The sequence below is a fragment of the Ictalurus furcatus genome, chromosome 1 (assembly GCF_023375685.1).
Source record: "Ictalurus furcatus strain D&B chromosome 1, Billie_1.0, whole genome shotgun sequence".
NCBI lineage: Eukaryota > Metazoa > Chordata > Actinopteri > Siluriformes > Ictaluridae > Ictalurus > Ictalurus furcatus.
The window spans coordinates 9,088,939-9,105,519 of NC_071255.1; the positions used below are offsets into that span (position 1 = coordinate 9,088,939).

General features: G+C 40.1%; 1 protein-coding gene across 1 annotated transcript in view; it reads right to left on the reverse strand.

Annotated features, from left to right (window-relative positions):
* Positions 1 to 1,028: 1,028 nt before the first annotated feature.
* The window catches only part of efna3b (ephrin-A3b), a 104,324-nt gene continuing 88,771 nt past the window's right edge, over positions 1,029 to 16,581 (reverse strand). The window contains exon 5 of the mRNA XM_053620673.1: positions 1,029 to 1,723. Within this exon, the coding sequence (XP_053476648.1) occupies positions 1,602 to 1,723 (122 nt within the window). The 3' untranslated portion in view covers positions 1,029 to 1,601. The remainder of the gene's footprint in view (positions 1,724 to 16,581) is intronic.

The window sequence follows — 16,581 nt, forward strand, 5'->3', positions numbered from 1 at the left end:
TGGAGGTGCATATACATATATATATATATATATATATATATATATATATATATATATATATACACACAGTATACTGTGCAAAAGTTTTAGGCACCCTATTTTTTTAGTCAAACTTTGTTATAGAATATTTATTTTATGACTTCTACATTATCAAGTCAGTACAAAGAACATTTTAGATTCCCAAACATTAGTTTTCTAGCACACAATGTTTGTATGTCAGTAAAGAAAGCAGCATATTACGTAAGAGACCACTTTTCAGACAATAAACACAATGAAGGCTGCTGGGTTTTGCTGCAAAACTAAGAAGCGAGTTTGACAGTCACCAGAAGTCTCCAGAAGAACCGTGGCTGGTTCTGTAAGATGCTGTAAGATGGTTCTGTAATAACACTTACAGCTCATTTCCTTATAAAACTGCACTTAATTGTACCAGAGACTACTATTTTTATTTATTTTTTCATTTTTTTAACAGTAATTTCATTTATTACTGTTCACTGCTCTTTACAGTATTATTCTGAAGGCATCTTTGCTCTACAGCATTTGTTTGCATGTGCCTAAAACTGTTGCACAGTACTGTATGTATATATATATATATATATATATATACATTCTAAACTGCTTATGCTTCTTCAGGGTCACGGGGAAACCTGGAGCCTATCCCAGGAAGCATCGGGCACAAGGTGGGGTACACCCTGGACAGGGTGCCAATCCAATATATATATATATGAATATGAATTGCGCTATGCTGTTCGTGCTAAAAATTCATCCGAACAATCAGAAAATGGTAAAAATTTGAGAGAAATTGAAATTTTGGAAAAACTTAAGCTACCTTTCTAGCCTGACAGCTACACCGAGATTTCTGCTGATGGCAGTTCTGTAAATCTGTTTAAATCCATCAGCAAAACATGAGGAGGGCATTAGGCAATCTTGTTTCTGATGTGTTTGTAAACCTGATAATCCAGGAGGTTTACTGAGGCTAGCGCGAGAGAGAGAGAGAGCGAGAGAGAGAGAGAGAGAGAGACAGAGAGAGAGAGAGAGAGAGAGAGAGAGAGACAGAAATGCTGAACTGAATTGAAAATGAAGCTCTTTAGGTGCTGAGTAAAATGTCCCCGTGTCATTTAGCTCAGCCTTATTTGACATTAAAAAAATTTCTGCCACTAATGATGCACAATGACTTGAATGTTAACGCATCGTTCATCTTGAGCATCGATTCAACTTAATCGCTAAGTGGCCATTCATTAGTTGATAAAATAACTAATTAGACTGAGTGGAGGTTTTCGCTTGAATGATTTGCAAACAGCATGTGTGTGAATACTCATTCAGTTTCTCACACACCCACACACACACACACACACACACACACACACACGCACACAACATAACACATACAGTCGTACACTGACGGTATGGCTCGAGCTGATTGGTAAAGTCGTTATTGTAAAGTCCAGGTTCATGTTTCACTGTTGAACAGAAGAAGGCCTTGGTATCCCGCTAGTCCTATTCCTGCTGTTCCTCTCCTCTCCTTTTTTTAAAACTGTTTTGTCCTTCCTTCTTCCTGCAGTCCTCTAGGCCTCAGTGGCATGACGACTTCCTGCAGGTGAGTGCTAGGAGATGGAGAGTGCGATGAGGAAGAGCGCGGCCACCGTGAGGAGGAGACGGTCCCTGGATGGACTGCTGCCACTGATGCTCTTCTCCAGTTTCGGGACCTCATGGTTGTCATAGTCGTCTATAGAGAGAAAGTAAGAGAGAGGACAGAGAAAGAACTCAGCATGATTCTTCATCTCGATTGATGGAATCTGTAGAGTTAAAAAAAAAAAAAACAGTCGACCCCTGAACTTGCAAGTTTAATATGTAAAACTATGTAAATTGATATCAGGAGATATTAAAAATGACTGAGGGAAGGACTATCTACTGATCACAACACTCCAAAAATTTCAATTGGTTTGAGATCTGGTCAAAGGCCAAAGCATAAGCTTTCAATCATTTTTATATTCACAGAACCATTCAGTGAACCATTGCGCCCTGTGGGTGGGGGCGGAGACGACTCCCATCAGGAGAAAAGTGATAGGACAAAGGCGATCAGTTAGAAGAACTTTGTGTTGATTTGTAGTGATTCTTTGCTCTAAGAGGACAAGCGGACTCCCATCGTGCCGTTAAAACGCAACCACAGCGTAACAGAGCCACTGTTTTTTTTTGCTCCTTTAATTTGTCACCTGTCTGCACGAGTGCACTAATAATTTGCATTTTAGACATGATGGGTTCAAAACTGTCGAGTTTATTTTGCTCATTTTGAAGTGGGGCACCTCGTGAATCCGGTTTATAACTCACTCACTCACTCACTCTGAAAATCTATTAGCAGAGAGCTGCGCACAAAAATGGGGGGTGGGAGGAATAATCTAGAATTAAACGCAGAAAGAGGGTTGAACTTTATGGTATTCCTACAGGGATGCTAATGAGTTGAATACTAACACCACTGTAACGCTAGTGAAATGATAAACATGTCATTAGTAAGGCCCATTGTACTCCAGATGCAGTAAACACATCGGGACGAGGCGCCGCGTCCATGTTAATCAGTGTGGCCTTTTATACTGGACTCACATGGCACGTAGACAAAACATTATTTTTCCACTCGAGTTATATTTATGCCTTCACATGCAGCATGTTTTAACTAGAAACATGTCGAATGTTTTTTTTTATTTTATTCAATAGTACATTGTGCAGTTTAGGCCCATAAGCTACACAGTATATGTCCAACATTCAGACTACAATCACACTACAGCAGCACCTCAATTAAAGAAAGTTATGAAGATATGAAGAATATATATATATATATATATATAACAATATAAGAGCGATCATAAAAATCCCATGTTATTGTTTATTTAGTTCTGTCCTGAAGAAGCTATTTCACATAACAGATGTTTACATATAGTCCACAAGACAAGATTATAGCTGAATTTATAAAAATTACCCCGTTCAAAAGTTTACAAACCCTCGATTGTTAACACTGTGTGTCGTTACCTGGATGATCCACGACTGTTTTTATGTTTTGTGATAATTGTTCATGAGTCCCTTGTTTGTCCTGAGCAGTTAAACTGCCCACTGTTCTTCAGAAAAATCCTCCAGGTCCTGCACATTCTTTGCTTTTCCAGCATCTTCTGCATATTTGACCCCTTTCCAACAGTGACTATATGATGTCGAGATCAATCTTTTCACACTGAGGACGACTGAGGGACTCGTACAAAAGGTGCAAACATTCACTGATGCTCAAGAAGTCAACACGATACATTAAGAGCCAGGGGGGTGTAAACTTTTCAACAGGAGGATTGGTGTAAATTGTTATTATTTTGTTTAAAGATCTTTTCTTTTTCATTTAGTACTGCCCTTCAGATGCTAAATAAGATAGTTGTAGATGTCTCCCAGAAGACAAAATACTGACAATTTACACCGATCATCCTGTTCAAAAGTGTGATCTCTGTGACTTTCATCGTGGCATAGTCGTTAGTCCTAGATGGGCTGGTTTGAGTATTTCAGAAACTCTCAGGAAATCAGCAGTTTATAAAATACTCAAACCAGCCCATCTGGCAGATATCCAGAGATCCGTCACAAGTCACGGAGGTCACACTTTTTCTTCATTCTGATGTTTGATGTGAACATTAACTGAAGCTCTTGACCTGTATCTGCATCAGTTTTTTATTTTTTTTTTGCATTGCGCTGCTGCCACATGAATGTGCAGGTGTACAGATTTTCCTAATAAAGTGGACAGTGACAGTATATATAATAAATGTCTTTGGGGGAATAAAAGTCTGCAAAATGAATACTAATAGTAGCAGGTGTGGGCATGGTGTAGTGAGGAACCGCACTGAGAGCAAGGTGTTGGGAAACAAGCTACAGGGGTAATGACTAACGTGACACATCTGAGCCCTGTGTCCTAGATATATTTATGTGATCTCTCTTCCTTTCTCAGCTCTCCCTGAGCAGTGAGCTGAGTGTGTGTGTGCATGTGTGTCTTCTGAGCAGCATACTACCGACTTGTTACACCAAAATATAATGCCAAGGATACATAATAACAAATATTGATATATATTTTTTTTACGCTTTGCACAGTAATGTGAACAGATCATGTTCAATATTAGTCTGTTTTTAGAAGAGTATATAAATAATATATGGGATAAGACATATTGCAGGTAATGGTGTCATGTGTGTATAATACCAGTGGCGTAGCCAAGAATTAATTCGAGGAGGTGGGGAGGATGAAGAAATATATGACATAAAATCACCATTATATTGATAAGTGTGATGCCATTATATCATTTTTGTGGATGCCAGATAGTAGTAGGAGCAGCGATGACACAAATTTGTTATTTGCATATTTTAAGGCACGCACTACCGTGAACCAATCCCAGCATATTAATAACACTACCATAAAATACAGTGTATGGCCAAAAGTACATGGACACCTGACTATCACATCCTATAGGTGGTTCTTCTCCAAACTGTTACCAAAAACTGTATAGAATGTCTTCGTACGCCGTAAAATTACAATTTCTCTTCACTGGAACTAAAAGGCCCAAACATGTTCCAGCATGTCAATGTGCACAAAGCAAGCACCATGAAGACATGGAATGGAAGAACTTGAGTGTCCCAAGCCCTGACCTCAACCCCACTGAACACCTTTGGGATGAACGGGAACGTTGAATGCATCCCAGGCTGCCTCGTGTGACCTTGCGTCGCAGTGCCCGACCTCACTAAAGCTCTTGTGCTTGAATGAGCACACACCAGCACAGACGTGCTCCAAAATCTAGAAGAAAGCCTTCTCAGAAGACTGGAGGCTGTTATAGCAGCAAAGGGCTGACCAACTCCATATTAATGCTAATGGCTTTGGAATGAGATGTTCAACAAGCACATACGGGTGTGATGGTCACGTGTCCACATACTTTTGGCCATCATGACGGTTGCACTCAAAATGATGAAAGTATGGCACCTTGAATCAGAAAAATAAACGATTCCGATTGGATGCTCTTGTTTCCCGCCGTCGTAGCTGGTAGCCAATAAACTGTGATTAAACAAACTAAGGTAAGTTTGGAGCAGTTAAATATAAATATGGAATCGTAATAATGTCTTTGACCTTTCACTTACATCCGTATAGTGCAATTCTAATGATGTTCGTGAAGGTAGATATAATGAGCTGCAATTTCTGTTATGTGAACCATCCATGAATAAGTATTTGGAATGGGAAAGTCTTTCAGAGAGGGTTCGGACTTTCGTGCTGTGTTATGAATTCACACTTTCTACAAAATCACATTCTGGAGTGCAGGGGTGCTTTAAGAGAATGGTTAATAACACCTTCAGTTCTAGACTGTGTGATCGCTCAGGCATTGTAGACAGTCTCCGAGCTCACCCAAGGGCAGCGCTCCAGACGCAAATGCAGCGAATCAAATCCAAATCAGGTGCGGATTTAGCATGAATGTCTGCGTGTGTGTACACTATCAGTACAGGAATGAAATACATGTGAAAAAAAAAAACACACTATGACCCTTTTGGAACGAACCGGAATGCTTCAGGAATGCAAGCTTAATGATAATAAAGCGAGTCTGATGCAATAAACTCAGGCACATCTTAACGAAATGGATTGAAACTTCAAGGTTATTTATGGACAATGAGTGTAAACCCTGACAGCCGGTAAGAGGAGGAACCTCATTTATTGACAATAACAACTAAACGCTTTCAGCTAGAGGTAGCGATTAAAAAACAGGGGTTTCTTTGGCTCGTTCTTTTGTAAAAACATTCTCCTTCGGCATTCCACCCTGCTGTAGAATCCTATCCATGATACCGTACACTAAAACACAAGGTTCACGCGGAAATCATGCATTCTTCTGCTATCTAATGTTACTCTGCGTCTGGTACATCTTATATCACACGACCGTAATTTGATGTTAATTTACCGTGTGCAGACGGGCCCAGCAGATAAAGTAGAGACTCTAAAGAAACGCACGTCCATTTTCAACATACAAGTGCTGTAAAATATCCAGGTGGACTTAAGGAAAATATATATATTTTTTCCTCTTCTCAACCTGAGATAACCTCGCATGCTCAATCTTGCTGAGCATTTTTCTTCTGAGTCACGAAGATAGATGTTATCAAGAGATGCCTGCAGATCATTAGCTGTCCCCCTAAGGTTCTTGGTCATTTGAGCAGTCCTGCGCTGAGCTTTGCAGGACGTCCACCTTGAAGCAGAGGATCATATTTAGCACATATCTTTACCAAATATTTGATACATTTGACCTATTGACCTTGACTGATAGAGGCCACGTCTTTAATGCGATTAAGAGTAGGTTCGTCATATGGCAGGGCGGGTCAAAGCCACATCCGGACTGATTAGAACAGTGGTTTTCAAAGTGGGGGCTGCGGCCCCCAGGGGGCGCCTGGAGGGCCTCAACAATTTGGTGTGAAAAATAAAAATATACATGATTCTCACTCTCAGACAACCACACACTCACACAATCAATTCCTAATGTAATGTAATGTAAAGATGAAAGAGGTAATTATTAATAAAAAAAGGGAAATATATTCAGAAGTCTTTATTTTTAATGTGTTTTAAAGACATCTTGCAAAAGGGGGGCCTCGGTCAAATGTTAATGCCGTTTGGGGGGCCTTGCCCTGGAAAAGTTTGGGAACCCCTGGATTAGAACATCTGACTTTATGAATTATCCTCTTTTCACGAGCTCATTCGTTTAGAGGTTCAGGCATTACTTCCAGCAATAAACCTGATGTGAAGGAATAAAGCATGACGGGGCATGCTGTTATAGGAATATAATCGACGACGGGTGCGGTGTTATGCGGCCTGACCTCAAAGCGGAGCTACTTTTACCTCCGCAAAGCTCTCATATAACAGCAGATTACGACGATTAAATTATTATTATTATTATTATTATTATTATTATTATTATTAATACATTTTTATCCATTTAGTCCTTTGCCCTGAAGATTTTCCAATGTCAGAAAACAAAGCTTTACACTCATACCATAAATGCCAAATTATATAATATATAATAATATCCATCCATCCATCCATCCATCCATCTTCTATACCGCTTAATCCTTTTCAGGGTCATGGGGAAACCTGGAGCCTATCCCAGGGAGCATCAGGCACGAGGCGGGGTACACCCTGGACAGGTATTGAGCCCCCGACCCTGGAGGTGTGAAGCGAACGTGCTAACCACTAAGCCACCGAGCGCCCCCCAAATTAATATGCCCTTACAGAAACCCAGTCCCTGTGAATGAGTTGCTACTCTAGAAACAATAAAGTATTAGTATGAGTGCATTTATAGAAACCTGTGATTTGAAATACAGCCTGTTATAGAAAATTAATCATCCTTCATTAACTAATCAGTATTGAGAATTTGACCACGCTGTGGTATTAATACATCATATTTATTAAGATTTCGGTTTACGATTTCCTCTATGACTCTAATGACGATCAGATCTCATATTAGGAGGTATTCATGAAGAAAATCTGGGAATCCATTGAAAGGCTTTTTTTGTTTTTTTTGCACACTCTATCCTGGATGGATGCCAACACAAAAGTCAAAAACATTCCTGGAATGTTATTTTATCAGCACAGCCTGGTAGTCATCTCATGCAACCAGTTCTGTGTGTGTGTCTGACCTCTATTTCAAGTGACGGGCAGATTTGTAAACACACACCTTGTCACACGGGTCATAGAAGACACCTTGCGTGACGCAAATCTGCAGCCTGACAAATACTTCCAGACACGCAAGCAGTGTGTGCGTGTTCAGACACATAGGTTAAACTGTGGAGTGATGTGGGCTCAGTGGTGCCTATCAGCCCATAAGTGTTTGTCTCGTTAGCTTTGTTTACGCGCGGCCTAATAATTCCATAAAAAAAAAAAAAAAACGTGACCCGCAGCTCACCTGGAATGGAAAACGTTGTAATATCTTACAGAATAATTTACGAAAAATCTCAGGGCAATTTCTCAGATAAATAATCTGCTTAATAATCTATTAAATGGAATAGCAAGCACCATGTCAGTCTTTTAGTCTTCTCATTAAGCTTTGTGATTCTGATTTCAGAAACATTTGATGACTTTCGCAATTGGAATTTCTGTGAACATTCCGCCTCATAATGCACACAATGATAAATATGAGCACTGCAAAACGCAAACTGTGTAAGAAAGCAAAATCAAGGCAGAAAATTTGTATTTAGGAATTATATCTATTTCCCAAAATATAAAAACTTGTAGTTTCATGTAAAGCCCAAGACCCTGACCAGGTGGTTACTAAGGATGAATGAATGCTGCATGTTTATGTGAGCATCATATCAGGCTGCTCCTTCATAGCATGAAGGTAAAAACCTTCTTTGTTACGTCCTGCCGTTCTGCTGCACACCTCTGGTCTCAACCGGATGCCCTGTGAACCTTTCTGGCAAGCTTTCCAATAAAAAGAATAACGTGTCTGTTATTTTTCCATTTAAATCTATTGTTTAATCTATTAACGATTTCAATTCATTCTTCTTTTGTCAAAGGCATTCTTTACTTATATTTATATATATAGTGAAAAATTCTGGAAGACATTTTGCTAAACACTGTTCATTTCCCCTATGTCTGGAGATTTCTAGGACACCCTGTACTTGCCTATAACCATTTAATGCATGACTCTATGCTGTGTCTTTTATATAAGAGCTAGGAATGTGCCAATATTTTTGCATCAAGAAAAGCTAGACTGGGAGGACCATCTGGGATAATATATCAGGCTTATCTAAAAACCCAAATCACCCAACATACAGTATACAACCCCACATAAAAAAAAAGAGACTTGATGCGCTCCGTACCTTTATGGCACATTTTACCCAAACGACTCATTTGGTATTTATGCACACCTTCTGGGATTGTAACTGTACATCAATACATCATAGCTCTATATCTTCTATTCAATAACTGCAGGTTTACAATCACAGCGAGAGAACGAGTGTGTGTGTGTGTGTAAATTGTACCAGTCACATTACAGCTACTCATCCAAAGCAGTGGTTCATACAATCCCAGTTAGAGTTAATCGAGCGAAACCATCTACACCAGTGGTCAAAAACCCTCGTCCTTGAGATCTACTTTCCTGCAGGTTTCATCTCCAACCAAAATGTAACATACCTGTTTTAGTTGATCAAGAACTTCTTAAGGCAGTGATTAGATGGTCATAATTATGGTTGGAGGTAAAGTCTTCAGGAAGGTAGATCTCCAGGAACAGGGTTGGTGACCACTGAGCTACACTACGGATGTGCTTAAATGGGATTGAAGATGTACAGCTTTTATCACTAAAGCTGAATAGTACATAAGTTAAGTAAAGTAGTCATTTGTTGCTTTTGACAATACATGTAGTAATCCTGGAACGGTGAGATGGCTACGATTCAGAAAGAGGGAAAAGTAGGGACTGTATTGTTTTTTTCTATACCGCTTATCCTTCAGGATCCCTTTTGGGCAACCTGGAGCCTATCCCAGGGAGCATCGGGTACAAGGCGGGGTACACCTTGGACAGGGTGCCAATCCATCGCAGGCACAGTCACACACCCATTCATACGCTACGGACACTTTGGACATGCCAATCAGCCTACCATGCATGTCTTTGGACTGGGGGACTGGTAAATACTGAACTGGATATCGAAACAAAACAGTAACTATTGAAACGCAAGAAATGAATTCCAAATCTCAGTGTAAACACATTTCTCAGAAGGACAGATATGGGTATTATGTTTCACGTAACCAACGTATGGTGAACTGAATATTGGGACTGCCAATGAGCCTTGACACATGCAAAGCTCCTTGAAATGCTGTGCAAAATAAGAAGCCCCAAAAGATAACTGTCATAACGTTTCTCAGACAGATGGGGACAGATTTTATCTCAGGACAGAAACTCTGCCCAAACACACTGCCTACATACTGAGTGAATTACATTCCTGAATAGTTCTGATAAAGACCTACTGGTATTCTGAAGCATGCACAATAGCGATATGTTGCATATCAGCACTGATGATACGTTATTGTATCTATACAGGGGCTGGTATGGCAGATGAGCTACAAGAATAAGAAACTGATCTTTAAAAAAAAACAAATTGTAGGTTTTAAAAAAAAAAAGTCTCTAGAGATGTTTATTTAACATTACGGAAGGAGTCTCCAGTGTCCAGCGCTTTATAACAGTCACTAAGTTTTTCCACATGGCTGAGTTTTCATAGCGATTGACATTGTGTTTCTGGATTCTTGCTCACATGACAAGCTGCAGTGTTTGTATTATTCATTTCAAGGGGGAAAAAAACTTGCTTCACGGACGTTCGAATGACATTTTAGTGAAACAAATGCAGCAAAGTATCAGCTGAGAGCTGTGGTTGTGACGCATAAGCTGATATTCATACATTTGTGCTTGTTTTTGGGATAAATGACCATGACCACTTGAGTTGAGTTAAGGACTCTTTTCAGAACTTCACGAAAAGTTTTTCCATGCTTAGTGGTTGGAAACATCACCACTTATTAGCTCTAGTAATGTTCTGCTCCCTGTTTGCTCTGATTAAGTTATTTTGCATTGCCATGAACTGTTTCATGATGTCCCATGATATCAAATTCCTTCATTACCGCAACAGTCTCTTAACATACCGTACAAGGCACATGCGTTAGCTAGGACTCTTGATAAAAATGTGTTCTCGTTTCCAGCTCTTTTGAAATCGCTGCTTTTCACTGATAACTTCGCGCTTTTTGTCTGCAGCAGTAACTAAATACAATTACATGAGCATTAATGGCATATGGCAGACGTCCTTATCCAGAGCAACACTGATCTCGTTTACACAACTAAGCAGTTGAGGGTTAAGGGCCTTGTTCAAGTGCCCAGCGCTGGGATTTGAGCTCACGACCTTCTGATCAGTAGTCCAACATCTTAACGACCGGCCTTAACCCAATTCATTCAAGGAATTTACTGGTGTAGTCATTTAGCTAACGGTGTTAACGCAGTCTGCTGTCACCATCAAATGAGAGGACAAACTGCAACGTGTTGGCCACCTATCATACATTCTAAAAGAGACGCCGAGTGCCAATTAACATCTGTCCGCGGCCCGCATTTGGCCCTGGGCCCAGACTTTGAACAGCGCTCTTCTACAATATTCAATGTAACTCTAAACGTTCTTCGGTTGGGATGCACCACCCTGCCATTGATTACTTTCCTATAACAGTACACCCCATTGTGCATTATTCCTTAAATAACACATCTGCTATATTAGTACATGCCTAATAATACAGCAGCATTAAAGTTACAGTTTTCTTTTAAATGACATTGAAGAGTTTGTATAGTTCAATGTTACACACAATACATAAGCATATTTTATTCTGAAGCGTAAGACATATAAGAGCCTTGGAAGTCACCTTGGGTGTGAAATATTGAGGGAAATTACAGCAGATTGCTTTTGAAGAATCTTTTGTTTTCATTTTCTTGAACACTGCTTTGATAGGCTTTGTTCTGTATTGTATTGTTTTATATATATATATATATATATATATATATATATATATATATAAATGCTAATATTTAAGAGAGAGGGAGAAAGAAAGAATAAAGAAAAAAAGAAAGAACGAGAGAAAAAGTGCCATCAAGTTCTGCTCCCAATATGTCAGCCTCCAGTTTGTTGCCTCATACTGTGTATTCTCAATGCAACTGCAGTGTATAATACAGTAAAAACTGCTGGCTTGCACACCCTAACTTCTTTTGCAAGGACGTTTCTGTAGAATGACTTGGTGACTCCAGTTATAATTTGTTCTGAGTTTAACACGGCCTCACGCTCGCTTCTCTGTGTCGATGTTTTGTGCAAGACATTGAGATAATCGCATAATTCCGCAACTCTTTAAATCCAGGTGGACATTTGATGCTTCTAAATGGATTTGTTTTCCCCGTTAGAAATCTATCGTAGTGTATAAAGAGATGCATTTTTACTTCATTTTTCGCTCCTCATCATGAACAGACTGTGTGACTTGAAGCTGAACATCCTCTAGCACGGCTCGACTGGTCCCACCATCTCTCGGAGTACAAGGAAGGCATGCATCAAGACTCCTGGCACCCTGGTGGTGGAATGAACTTCCTTTAGATGTCTGAACCGCTGAGTCACTGGCGGTCTAACGATCTACCTCTTCCTAAAGTACTTCAAATAAAAAATAATATGCTTTTCTTACTACATTACCTCCCCAATAGTTCTTTTTTAAGACTTATGGAATTCTTAGTCTGTGACCTAGTGAACCAGTATCAAGATGTATTTATTGATAGAAACTTCAAAGCACTTCTGGATAAGGGCGTTTGCCAAATACCATAAATGTATACATTAATTGGTGCTAAAATCACGGGAGCATTCGCGTCCATGCTAAGCAGTCCGATTCAAATGACTTCATTAATATCCGCTGCAGTGTTATTTATCTCTGACATGATATCTATCAATTCAATCGACAACCATTTGTTGTGTGTGGTGTTATCAGTGGCCCATGAGATAAGGTTGGATGTTGTGTAGTGCAAAAAAAAAAATAATAAAGAAGACATCCTTACACGTCATAGGGGAATAACAATTCTGGAATAATTACAAGTTTCAACAAGAATCCAAGATAACAGACAGTGAATTATACGAGGCTGAATGTTTTTTTTTTTTTTTTTTTACGCACCGGTGTATTTTATGATGATAAGTAATTGAACATTGCCTGAGGGAGGATCAGTGGAGGATGTCTGGGATTATTGCGAAATCGTGCTGGAATTCTGCTCATATGCAGGAAGTCAGCTGATGCATCCGCCGTGCTGGAAGTAGCAGCATTACGTGTCGTACATCAGATAAGTCAGCTGACTTGAGTGCAAGTCCTCCGACTACCAGGAGTCATCAGATAGAGGAGCATTTGAAAAACAGTGTTGCGTGTTTGTATGTGTCACAATTAACACTAGGAAGTGCCAGCTAGGATGGAATGTACCAGGGTATTTGTTATCACGTTCTTCTTGGGTCCTTTTTTTTTTTCTTTTCTTTTTCTTCCATCTCTCTTTGAAGTTTGAAATCTGACATTATGGTTTGTACCATGTGAGGGTGCAAGACTCAAGTTTAACATGTACTTTGATCTTGGTTCTGTTTGTAAGAGTGGTTTGTCGATGGAAGACGAGCTATCACCTCAACTATAATTTCCTTTAAAAACTCCAGATTTCTTGTGTAACTATTGAGCCCAAGGTTGTCAATAAGGAGCATTTACTTCCATCCATCTTCAAATCGATGTATACATTTGTAAAGAAAATAGATAGTTTGTCCTGATGCTTGGTTTATTACTCTAGCATTCTGTATACATGCGTACTGTAGATCAGTTTTCATCCAGTGTTTATGGTAGGGTGCACTTCAGCCAAGCTGAGAGTTTTATTTTGCAGTAAAAAAAAAGAAAAAAAAAGCACTTATAATTTATTTGACTTAAGGCAATCTTCTGAGTGACAGTGGTTGGAGCTGTTGTGAGAACGTCTGTCTGCAACTTACAGTATACACAATGCCTTAATGTTAGGCGTAATGGGTACAGATTTGTCATAACAAACATTACTCTCCTAATGTGACAAAAACTCAGCACTATCATATAAAAGCATTGCGTAAAATACAACTGCATTAGTATTATAGGTAGCATGGTAGTGTTACTGCCACACAACTCCAGGGTCTCTGGTTCGATCGTGAGCCCATGTGCAGGGTTTCGCATGTTCTCCCAATTTCCATGCGTGTTCCCTCTGGGTTCTCCTAAAAACGCTTAAAAACATGTCTGTCGTCTCTGAATAGCCCCGAGGTGTGCATGACATGTTGTATGTAACGTGAATGTTATCGCTCATTCACAGGGAATTTGAAATCTAAGAATAATAATAAACATAGCCAGACGTGTTTTTTTAATGTACCAACGCAGATAAAAGGAGATTTGAACTTTTGAATTCAAACCGTGGGAGTTGGTCTGCCCTCTTATTTAATTTTCAGCCGGCACAAACTTTTCTAAAATCAGGTCAACATTAGCAGTGTCTGCCAAATAATAAAAACAGAATTTACATACACTTACATAACTTGCATATGCTTACAGTTTATTTGTAATATGTACAAATTACACCAGGAAGCATGGTGGCTTAGCATGTATGCATCGCACCTCTGGGGTTGGGGGTTCGAATCCCACCTCTGCCCTGTGTGCACATAGTTTGCATGTTCTCCTTGTGCTTTGGGGTTTCCTCCGGGTACTCTGGTTTCCTCCCCCAGTCCAAAGACCTGCGTTGTAGGATGACTGACGTTTCCAAATTGTCCGTAGTGTGTGAATGGGAGTGTGCGCATGACTTGTGCCCCGAGTCCCCTGGGATAGACTCTAGTGTATTATAAGCTGTACAGAAAATGAATAGATGGACGGACAAATTGCAGCACTACAGCGGGTGATTCCGAGTGGCACGGATATATTTAAGTTTGACATGTCAGTCATATTGATTCCCGATTTACATGTGAGGTCCCGCCCCTTTGAAAGGTCTACCAATCAGTATAAAGTGAAGCTGTGCGTCTGGGTGGGACTCAATATGACACGTTAAAAGCCTGTTGTCCAGAGAGTGTTAATCTTTCGTCCCATTAAAACAGTGACTATACGAACACATTAATTTGAGTAAAATTAGGGCAAGCCTGGCTTCCCGTGTGGTCTTAAAGCGATCGCATGTGGTGCATGATGCCCCTGCAGTGGTGTATTCCCAATGGCTTATACACCCAGTGTTCCAGGATCCACCGTGACCCAGACCAGCATAAAGCATTTCCTGTAGATGAAATGTAATGCAATGTTGAAGACGACTCAATGAATTAACATGATGTTTAAACATTTAAATAGTACATACATCAGCAAGTTTGTGTAAAATATCTGTGAAATATCTTATACAAAAAAAAAAAAAAATGATCCTCTTATTCAATTCACCCTTATTCATCGACAGACCGGCTTCACTTTAGCACTACAACACGTTTCTTTTTGCACGTTATTAACTGTATGAATAGTACTGCCAGTATGTGCAGATAACTTTAATGCCATTTCTGGCATTAGCCAAGAATATTATCAGAATCACCGAGATGAGTAAGAGCTATATGATATACCAGAGGGAAATTCAGCCTCAGAGCCGTGTGTTACGAAATGCAGAAAACAGGCTGAAACAGGTTTGTTTCTTTTCTTTGTATTGATATGGATTTTCAATTCAGCGAGCTCTCGTTAATCTTACTCTTTAAGCTAAACATCAGAAAGAGTGAAGTTTGTCTCAATCTGAGAAATATTGAACAATCAGTCACTGGCCTTTCCTCTCTGTGGTCCTTTCCTCTCTGGCCTTCGTGTAAGCTGATACTCGAAACACGATTATAAAGAGAGCAAGAAGTCCGGGTTTGTGTATCGGAAAAAAAGAAGACCCACCCACATCCATCCCTTAACTAGAATTTTCATTAAAGTGTCACTCAGGAGGCTAACTTTCTGTAAACCAATCTTAATTTAATAACTTTGCGTACACCATGAAAATGATCCTGCGTGTGCCGTTACAAGCCAGTCGGATCCGAATCATTTCTCCTGTAGCCCAGACTTTGTCCTTGAGCTGACTCGCTGTGACAGAGCCGAGCAGAACTTCCTGTCAGACTGAAGGCCTGACAGGAAAAGGAGGGGGCATGTGGGCTAGTGCTGTCAGAGCTAATCATAGCTAATGCTAGCCTCTGCATCATGATGCTCATCAGCACTAACTATAGCTTACACCTTGTTTGACTCATGGTTATGCTGTAGCAACATCCTTCAACTCTTTAGCCTGCCTTTGTCACTACATAATAAGACTGATAATAGTCATCAGCAGGGGTGTGTGCTAGTGCTGCTATTACACTGCACACAGGATTTGATTAGAAGATGCTTGGAAATCAATGACTGCTGTCAATGTCTGTTGAAATACTCATGTATCCACAGCACAGGTTTTATTGGTCTCAGCTTGAGGTATTTAGTGTCTGAAAGGATGTGTTTGTAAGTGAAAAGTTCCAATTAGGGCTAGTAATATGGACAAAAATGGTGTATTGTGATTCTATTGATGCTATTACACTATGCCTTAAGATAAACATTCATTTCACAATTATTTTGGCTCAGGCCAATGCCTAATTTATTAAAACACCATCCATCGATCCTGCTTCTCCTATACAGGGTCATGGGGGAGCCTGGAGACTATCCCAGGGAACTCGGGGCACAAGGCGGTGGACACCCTGGACGGGGTGCCAATCCATCCGAGGGCACAATCACACACATTTCCACGCTAGGGACAATGTTTAGAAACGCCTGTCTTTAGGCTGGGGGAGGAAACCGGAGAAGCCAGAGGAAACCCCGAAGCACGGGGAAGAACACGCAAACTCCACGCACAAAGGGTGGAGGCGGGATTTGAACCGCCAACCCTGGAGGTCCGAGGCACACATGCTAAACACTAAGCCACTTTTTCTCATAGTTACATTTATTGTTGTTTATCACAAGTTAGCTCCTCTTATCACTTATGTTACAGCAGCTATAAACAGTCGTTTCGTCACCAG